A 10,732-nucleotide genomic window follows, 5' to 3' on the forward strand; every position below is an offset into this window, starting at 1 on the left:
TTACATATACTTTTCAGATTATAAATCAACAAAAATTCTTCCCCCCTTCTCTCTCATATTGTTGTTATTTTTCCTCTTTGAAAGATGATTCTTGGCCCATATTTCTGAGAACAATATTCCCACCTCCATTCTCACAATCAATGTCTTTTTGCACTTTCAAAACTGCTTAAATCTGAGCTTGGACTAATGTCTGATAACTAATGTCATTTTCCCGTGGTACTATTTGTAGTAAAGTTATACCAATGAAGCCCGCAAAATAGTTGTGAAGGACATATGAATGGATCATAACCTGAGTAAATACAGAATCAGAAAGATATGAGCTAGTTCTTGGACTTCTCTAAATGGAGCTATCCTTGAGGTCTTCTTACTGGCTTGTGATCTAATTTACCTTTATAAATTGCAATATTCCATGCACCCTCAGTACTTACATGCATAGTTCACAAGATTGTACTTGTATATAAGAATACTTTTAAGTTATTCTTTTTTTTTTCCTTTTTATTCCCTGGATTCATAACTACAGTGATAACCTTACCTCCTTCCATTTTTGTCACTATATATATCCACTTTTACCATTTCTACCTCTATGGTATCTCTCCTACATGACTACTTCTCTTCACTTACAAAACTATAAACATTACTTCAGACCCTACTCATTCAAAATTTAACCTCAACAAAGGTAAGGACTATATGTCTCTTTGTGGAACTCTAAAATATTCATTATAGCATCTTACATGAATTGTTATATTCCAGGACCCTAGTTGTAGGATAAAATTAAGTAAAAACATCTCTTTATAATTAGAGTTGTCAGAGACCCAGAGGTAGAGCCAAGATGGCAGAGTGAAACCAGGAAGCTCCCTGAGTTCTCCCAAATTTCTTTTTCCTCTACCAAATTTCCCTCAGAAACAATGTTAAGTAAAGCCTCTCAACAGATTATGGAGCTTCAAAACCTGAAAAAAAAACAGTGAAAACAATCTTATAACTTAAGAAAACCTGGAAAATCTTAAAGAAAGGTCTGTTTCATCTGGGTAAAAGGGGAGCATAGTTCAGTGCAGAGGGTATTTGGGCAAGCCGGCAAAAGGCTCTTAGACACAGAATAGATCAACAATTTAGGACCCACGGTTTTAGCTCAGCAAGCTAGTGGCACAGAAGACCAGTTGTGAAGCCTCCAGGCTCAAAGCAGAAGGCAGTCTGCTAGCTGGAGTATCTGCTACTCAACAGGCCCAAATAGGCTGAGCCTCTCTAGTTCAGTGAGCAAGCTGCAAGCTGCTGACACCTCAGAATAGAAAGCTAGAGACTTGAAGGCTGGCCCTAGGTAAAGGAAGCTCTGGACAGTGTACACTGTACTCCAGCAATAGAACTCACACTTAAAAGGCACAAAAGAGCCTAAAAATATGAATAAAAAACAAAAAGGCACCGTCAACATTAACAATTATTAAGGTGACAAGGAGGATCAAAACATAAGAGGAAGACAACAATGATAAAACACCTACAATGGAAGCCTTAAAGGGGAAGAAGTATTGGGCTTCAGACCAAAAAGTCTTCTTGGAAGAGCTCAAAAAGGATGTTATAAAACAAATAAGAGAAGTGGAAGAAAAGTTGAGAAAAGAAATGGGAGCTTAGTAAGAGAAAGTCAATAGCTTCAAAAAAGAAAATAATGCCATAAAAATACAATTGGCCAAATGGAAAAAGATGTATAAAAACTGACTGGGGAAAATAATTCCTTATGATTCAGTATTGAGCAGGTGGAAGCTAATGGCTCAATAAGAAAACAGGAAGAAATAAGCAGATTTAAAAGAAAATAAAAGTAGAAGAAAATGTATAATACCTCTTCAGAAAAACAATAGACCTGGAAAATAGATCCAGGAGGGTGAACCTATGTATAATTGGACTACCTGAGGACCATGATCAAAAAAAGACCCTAGACAATATATTTCATGACATTTTCATGGAGAACTAACCCAACATCTTACAACCAGAGGAAAAGTAGTCATTGAAAGAATCCACCAGTCAGATGCCAAGATGCTGTCCAAACATAAGAGGAATACATGCAAGAGCAGACAGTGAACTATTCAGATGAGGGGAGACATGCATGAAGTCAAGGTATGGCCGAGGGAATGGCTTTTGACAAATGTTGAGGTTGGTTTCTCTTGGTTTAATTTTTCCCCCCACAATACTGTACAGATGGCTGGAAGTCTTGATCCCACCCATCTCATTCTTCACCTGGCTTCTATGCCCCCTCCTATATGCCTGATGCCATGGACATCTCAATCCCATGCATCTTATTAAGTCTGACTCAGTTTCCCCCAATATGTGCAGTGGCATGGACATATATTCCATCCACCTATTTTAAGCCTGGCATACTGCATGAGCAGTATATATTGCTCAAGTGTGGGAATGCTCATATCCCATCATTTCTCTGTTCTTTTATGGTAACCCCCATAATTATCTCAGGTGTCATGATAAATACATTGTTGAATTTGGCCTTGACATCGGTTAGCAATTATATTAGATTTTTTAACTTCTTATAATGGCATGAGGATAATTAGGCAGATGATGCAAAAAAGTGATGAAACAAAGATAAAATTTATTTTTTAAAATTAATATCACAGGAATTGTCTTCTCAATTGACCCTCCACAAGGGGGGACCATAGTAATATTAAGTTTTAGAGATTGTTTCAATTTTTATTTTATTACATGTTTCATGTATAACAACTAAGATTCTGAATTCCCTTGAACATGTTTTTGAGAACTCTCACTTTTTAATTTAATTATTGACAAAGCTATTTTAAAGTTATGTTAAGCTCAATTTTGTAGGAAATTTTCCTGGCTGATTACCAGCATCCACACATCAACCCCTGAAAAGACTTCCATTCCATGACTATACCCAGAGGAAATCACAATAATTATCTGAGAAAAGACTTTCAAAGACTTTGAATTAACAGTTTCGTTTTGTTTTGTATTTTTTTTCCTACTGTTATTATATACACCATTTGTAACATGTACTCTCTGCGCAGGTCCTCCCTCTGTAAGCCAGTGTCAAAGGACCATGAGGGACCACCCCTTTGGACAAAACTTTCCTCTTTTCTATATTGATAGTAACATATTGTTAGTTAGCATAGGGTATTATATTCTGTTATTTTTGACTGTTTCATCAAGGAAACACTCTATGTTTCTTGAAGAAACAAAGTGGGGACTGTAATGATTGGAATGATGCCACCTGCTGGAGACTTACTGTAGAAAATCTCCACCATGAGGAGAAGTCCTCTGAGGGCAAGCCATGCAGTCAAGGTCCTTGGCGTCAGGAAGTGATGTTTGCTCGTGGGTACTGTCTGTGAAGGCTACCAACCAACTTGAGGAGCCTCCCATTTCTGGGAGGAGGACATGAAGTAGGAAGTGGAAGCTGGGCGACGGGTTCTCTCTCTTTTGGTTCCTGACCTTGCCATGGTGGGTCAGATGACGGGGTCTCTTAGAAATAGTTAGATTTTTACCTTTCTCTCTGATCCTAATGCTCTTTAATAAATACTTAAACACTTAAATACTCTTGCTAAGGCTTAGAATTTATTGGTGACCACTCATTAGATTTTAGATAGTATAGCTAGAATTTTAGCCCCCTTACACCTCTTAAAGAGACCCCAAAAGGAAAACTCCAAGGAATATAATAGCTGAATCTCAAAATTATCAAGTAAAGGATAAAATACTGTACGCAGCCAGAAAAAATTTAAATATCAATGAAAATACTATCAGAATTACACAGGACCTGGCAGCTTCAACATTAAGGAGTCAGAGGGATTGGAATATGATATTTTGGAAAGGCAAAGGAACTAGGATTACAACAAAGATTCTACTACCCATCAAAATTAATCATAATCATTCGGAGGAAAAGTTGGACATTCAATGAAATAGGATACTTTAAAACATTCATAATGAAAAGTCTAGAACTGAAGAAAAATTTCAGTGTGCAAATATAAGACTCAACAGTCACATGAAAAGGTAAAAAGGGTGGGGGGGAAATATGTTATTTAATAAGGTTAAAATGTTTGCATCTTATATGGGAAGCAGATGCTTGTAACTCTTGAGAACTGTATCTTTATTAAGTCAGATGGGAGGAGTACACACAGAAAGAAGGTGTGAGTATAAGTTGAATTTGATATGATGATATAAAAAAGAAATAAGGGGTAAAAAAAAAGGATTGTACTGGGAGAAAAAGAAAAAGGAAGCAGAATGGGATACATCACATCACATTAAGAGGTACAAAATACCTATTACAATAGAGAGAAAGAAGGGAGGTGTAAGCATTGTTTTAACCTTACTCTCATCTTATTTGTCTCAAAGAGGGAGTAACACACATTCAGTTGGGTATAGCATTTTATCTTACCCTATAGGAAAGTAAAAGTGGAAAGGGGAAAGAAAAAGGTAGGGGTGCTTATAGGAGAGAGGGTAAAACTAGAAGGGAAAGGGGAAAGGACAAAAAGGAGTTGTGGCTAATAGAAGACTGAGGTGGCCAGAAAAAAAAACACTAGTGAGAAGGGACGGGGGAAAGGAAATATTAAAATACAAACAAGGGAAAAAATGGGATGCAGAAAAATACACAATTAGTACTCATAACTGTGAATGGGAATGAGATACACCCTCCTATAAAATGGAAGCAGATAGCAGAGAAACTAGAATTCTGCTATAGGTTGTTTACAAGAAAACACATTTGAAGCAGAGAGAGAAACATAGAGTAAAGGTAAAAGGCTGGACCAGAATATATTATGCTTCAGCTGAAGTAAAAAAAACAAGCAAACAGGGGTAGCAATCCTTATCTCAGACAAAGTAAAAGCAAAAATTGAACTAATTAAAAGAGATAAGGAAATAAACTACATCTTGCTAAAAGTTACCATAGACAATGAAATAATATCAATATTAAACAAGTATGGGGAGGTCGCCTGCTCGATGGCGCTGCGGGCATGGGGCCAGGACCTGTTGGCTGTATGCAGAAAGCCCGGGTTTCAGTTGGCGCCCCTCACCACCAGCCCCAGCCCAGCCCTGAGGTGGACACAAAGGAAAATGAAGCGATTTTGCCGGAATTCACCAAACAGAACCCCCACAATCTGGAGCTCCTGGCCCTGGCCAGGAAGGAGCGGGGCTGGGCCACCGTGTGGCCCTCCCGGGCCTACTGGCCCAGGTTGAGAGTTCAGCAGAACCAGCACCATGTAGAAGCATTTGTTGAGCATCATAATAGCAATGTTGTGGTTTCTGCATCTACCCCTGAATGGGCTATTAAGAAACACCTCTACAGAACACGAAGTGTAAATGCCTGTGAGAATATTGGAAGGCTTCTGGCCCAGCAGTGCTTGGAGGCAGGAATCAACGACATGGTCTTTCACCCCACACCTTGGGAATCATCTTCAGCATCGATACAATGATGACAGAATGCTATAAAAGAAGGTGGGGTGGTGCTACAGAAACCTCGAAGAATCTATGAATAAAAGAGAAATTTAATTTCTTTTGGACTTTTAATTTAAAAAATCAGCTGATACCCAGGGCAGCTAGGTGACACAGTGGATAGAGCACTGGCCCTGGAGTCAGGAGTACCTGAGTTCAAATCTGGCCTCAGACACTTAACGCTTACTAGCTGTGTGACCCTGGGAAAGTCACTTAACCCCAATTGCCTCACTAAAAAATAAAAAAAAAAATCAGCTGATACCCTTTTATCAAGAGACGGATAATCATCTTGGTATTTTACAGTATAATAAATGTGAAACTTTAAAACAAAAAACAAAAAACCAGTATGCATCATGTGGTACAGCTTCGAAATTCATATATAAGTTAAGTGAGTTACAGGAAGAAAGAAATAGCAAACCCATATTAGTGGGGGACCTCAACCTCCCCCTCTCAAAACTAGAAAAATCTAACAACAAAATTAATAAGAAAGGATTTAAGGAGGTGAATAGAATTTTAGAAAATTAAATATGATAGACCTCTGGAGAAAACTAAATGGTGATAAAAAAGAATATACCTTTTTTCTCTGTGATATATGGCACATACACAAAAATTGACAGGGTATTAGGGCATAAACACCTCACAGTCAAATGCAGAAAGGCAGAAATGGTAAATGCATTTTCAGATCATAATGCAATAAGAATTATTTGTAATAAAGGGCCATGGAAAGATAGACCAAAAATGAATTGGAAAATAAATAATGTCATTCTATAGAATGAGTGGGGCAAACAACAAATCATAGAAACGATCAATAACTTCATCCAAGAGAATGACAATAATGAGAAAACATACTAAAACTTATGGGATGCAGCCAAAGCATGTGTTAGGTGAAATTGTATATCTCTAAATGCCTACATGAATAAAATAGAGAAATAAGTGATGAATGAATTGGGCATGCAACTAAAAAGGCTAGAAAAAGAACAAATTAAAAATGCCCAACTAAACACCAAATTAGAGCTTCTGAAAATTAAAGGAAAGATTAATAAAATTGAAAGCAAGGAAACTATAGAATTAATAAATAAAACTAAGTGTTGGATCTATGAAAAACAGTAAATTAGATAAATTTTTGGTTAATTTGATTAAAATAAGAAAGAAGAAAATTCAAATAACCAGCATCAAAATTGTAAATGATATTAAAGCAATAGTCACAATTTTGCCCAACTATATGCCAATAAATTTGACAATATTAATGAAATGGATGAATATCTACAAAAATATAAACTGGCCAAAGTAACAGAAAAGGAAATAAAAAACTTAAGCCCATTTTAGAAAGAGAAATTGAACAGGCCATGAATCAACTCCATAAGAAAAAAATCTCCAGGGCCAGATGGGGTTACAAGTGATTTCTACCAAACATTTAAAGAACAAATAATTCCAATACTTTACAAAATATTTGGAAAAATAAGTGAAGAAGGAATCCTACCAAATTTATTTTATGAGACATATATGGTGCTGATAAATAAACCAGAATGAGTAAAAACAGGAAGAAAATTAAAAAGCAATCTCCCAAATTAATACTGATGAAAAAATATTCTAAATAAAATATTAGCTAAGAGATTATGGCAATTTGTCACCAGGGTAATGCACTGTGACTAGCTGGGATTTATCCCCACCTGGAATGCAAACTGGTTCAATATTAGGAGAACTATCAACATAATCAACCATATAAATACCAAAAGTAACCAAAATCATATGATTATCTCAATAGATGCAGAGAAAACTTTTGACAAAATACAGCACCCATTCATATTTAAACACTAGAGAGCATAGGAATAAATGGAGCTCTCCTTAAGATAATAAATAGTATCTATCTTAAAACATCAGCCAGCATTATATGCAATGGGGATTAGTTAGAGGCATTCCCAGTTAGATAAGAGGTGAAACAAAGATGTCCATTATCACCACTATTGTTCAACATTGTGCTAGAAGTGTTAGCCTCAGCAGTAAAAGAAGAAAAAGAAACTGAAGGAATTAGAATAGGCAAGGAAGAAACAAAACTGTCATTCTTTACTGATGACATGAGTCAACTAAAACACTATTTGAAACAATTAACAACTTCAGCAAAGTTGCAGGATATAAAATAACCCCACATAAATCATCAGCACTTCTTTATATGACCAACAATATCCAGCAGCAAGAGATAGAAAGAGAAATTCCATTTAAAATAACAGTCGACAATATAAAATACTTGGGAGTCTACCTGCCAAGGCAAACTTAGAAACTACATGAAAATAATTACAAAACACTTTTCAGCCAAATAAAATCAGATCTAAAAAAATGTAAAAATATCAATTGCTCATGGATAGGCTGTGCTAATAAAAATGACAATTCTATCTAAATTAATTTATTTATTCACTGCCATACCAAACTACCAAAAATTATTTCATAGAGTTAGAAAAAAATAATGTAATAATATGGAATAAAAAAGGTCAGGAATATCAGTAAATTTAATGAAAAATAAATGCAAGGCAGCTAGATGGTGCAGTGGATAAAGCACCAGCCCTGAATTCAGGAGTACCTGAGTTCAAATCTGGCCTCAGACACTTGACACTTGCTAGCTGTGTGACCCTGGGCAAGTCACTTAACCCCCATTGCCCCGCAAAAAAAAAAATGCAAAGGAAGGTGCCCTAGGTCTAAAACTACTATAAAGCAGCAAACATCAAAAGTATTTGCTACTGGCTAAGAAATAGACAGGTGGTTTAGTAGAATAGGTTAGGCATACAAAATACAGCAGTAAATGAATATAGCAATCTCCTGTTTGATAAACCCAAAGATGTTTTTATCCTCCAGGATAAGAACTCACTATTTGACAAAAATTCCTGGGAAAACTGGATAATAGTATTGTGGTAAAAAATTAAAGTTCTCTAACTAAAATTTAAGAGTTGAATGCACATTAATGAAGGACTGCCAGTTTTTGAAGGACTGCCCTTTTCGGGGAGGAGAGTGTGACGAACAGCCGTGTGCCTGCTGATGCTCGGGAGAGCGTGACCAAGCACTCCACTTCCGGGTGTGAGCTTAAAAATGAGGAGAGAATGGAAGTGGTCTCTCTCTCACTCTTGGCACACACATGCTGGTTCAGGTTTGATGGGTGTTCGGGTGATTGGCTCTGGTCCTAGGTGGCAGCACGTGCTTGACACTGTTCTCAGCCTGAGAGGTAGCTTTGGGATTCGGTGAGTTTTATAAGAGAATATAGACTAAGCTTGGATCCAAGACTATTTATTTGTATTTCTACTTTCCTATTTCCCTAATCAGTATCACCTGTTTGTTGGCTAATTAATTCCCAAACAATAAAAGCTAAGTAATCCATCTCTAATTAAAGCTCAGAGGTTTCTTTCTCCTACTGGTCTGGAGATATATAAGGGAAAGGTTAAAGGGAAGTTTAATGCTCTTATATCCAATTTTAAATCTCACAGTATGGCAGAAACTAGGCAATCAAACATCTTATACCATACACCAAAATAAAGTCAAAATGGGTACAAGATCTAGATATAAAGGGTAATTTTATAAGCAAATTAGAAAAGAAAGCAATAGTTTAGTTTTCAGAGCTATGGAGAGGGGAAAATATTATGACCAAAGATGAGATAGAGAACATTATGAAATGGAGAGTGTGATCATTTTGATTACATTAATTTAAAAAAGTTTTTGTACAAAAACAAAACAAAACAATGAGAACAAATTAGAAGGAATGCAGAAAGCTGAGAAAAAATTTTAAAGACAGTCTTTCTGATAAAGGCCTCATATCTAAAATATATAGAGAATGACATCAAATATATAAGAATACAAGTCAATCCCCAGTTGAAAAATGGTAAAAAATATGAACATGCAGTTTATATAAAGAAATTAAAGCTATCTACAGCCATATAAAAAAAAAAAACAACTCAATCACTACTGATTATAGAAATGCAAATTAAAACTACCCTTAGTTACCATATCACACCTCTCCAAATACCTAATATGACAAAAAAAAAGAAAATGAAAAATGTTGGAGAAGTTGTAGGTAAATTGGAACACTAATGCGTTGTTGGTTGAGCTGTGGCCTGCTCCAACACTTTTGAAGAGCAATTTGGAACTCTGCCCAAAAGGCTATAAAACAACTTATACCCTTTGATCTAGCAATACCACTACTAGGTCTGTATCCCAAAAAGATCATAAAAAAGGCAAAAGGACCCACATGTACAAAAATATTAATAGCTGATCTTTTTGTGGTAGCAAAGAATTGGAAATTGAAGGGATGATCAACAATAGGAGAATGGCTAAACAAGTTGTGGTATATGAATGTAATGGAATACTATTGTGCTGTAAGTAATGATAATCAGATAGATTTCAGAAAAACCTGGAAAGACTTACATGAGTTGATGGTGAGTGAAATGAGCAGAACCAAGAGAACATTGTACACAGAATCAACAACATAGTGTGATGATCAACTGTGATAGACTTAACTCTTCTCAGCAATACAATGATCCAAGAGAATTCTTGAAGACTTATGGTGGAAAATGCTCTTCACCTTCACATTCAGAAAAAGAACTATGGAGTCTGAACACAGATTAAAGCATACTATTTTCACTCTTATTGTTTTTTTTGTTATTGTCCTTTTTTATTCTTTGTTTCATTTTTTCCCTTTTGTTCTGATTCTTCTCTTAGAACATGACTAATGCATAAATATGTTTAACTTGATTGTAATGCATAACCTATGTCAGATTGCTTGCTCTCCTTGGCAGGAGAGAGGAGGGTAAGAGGAAAATTTGGAATTAAAAACAAACCTTTACATTTAATTGGGAAAAAATTTAAATTTAAATTTAATTTTTTTAAAAAGAAAAAAAAAACAAAATACACTGTGAACTTGCTTAGAGTATGGAACAATACACGAAAACTCAATAGAGAAACAGTATATTTGGGTTGGACTTTACATTCTCTTACTAATAAACTATGTGATCTTCTACAACTCATTTTCTCTCTGTAGGCCTTTTTACTCATTTATAAACTGTGTATGGTTTTACCTGATATATCCCATTATTATACATAGACCCAAATGAAGTAAAAGTCAGAAAGGACTCACATACACCAAAATGTCTATAGCCAAAATTTCAAGGTAGCAAAAAACTAGAAATAATAGAGATGGCAATGAAAGCAACATGATGTAATCAATTTGGTCCTGTTTTTGATAACATACACTCAAATCTTACTTCATATACATATTAGGTATGTGATCCTGGACAAGTCCATTAAACCCTATGACCTCCATTTCCTT

General features: G+C 35.7%; 1 protein-coding gene across 1 annotated transcript; it reads left to right on the forward strand.

The window, feature by feature from the left end:
• Positions 1-4,949: 4,949 nt before the first annotated feature.
• LOC122726241 (39S ribosomal protein L18, mitochondrial-like) lies at positions 4,950-5,408 on the forward strand. Its single transcript, XM_043963847.1, has one exon. The coding sequence runs from the start codon at positions 4,950-4,952 to the stop codon at positions 5,406-5,408; it is 459 nt and encodes a 152-aa protein (XP_043819782.1).
• Positions 5,409-10,732: the final 5,324 nt, after the last annotated feature.

The sequence above is a fragment of the Dromiciops gliroides genome, chromosome 4 (genome assembly GCF_019393635.1).
Source record: "Dromiciops gliroides isolate mDroGli1 chromosome 4, mDroGli1.pri, whole genome shotgun sequence".
NCBI lineage: Eukaryota > Metazoa > Chordata > Mammalia > Microbiotheria > Microbiotheriidae > Dromiciops > Dromiciops gliroides.

Coding starts and splice junctions, on each gene's coding strand:
- LOC122726241 (XM_043963847.1), top strand. CDS start 4,950: ATGGGGCCAGGACCTGTTGGCTGTATGCAGAAAGCCCGGGTTTCAGTT.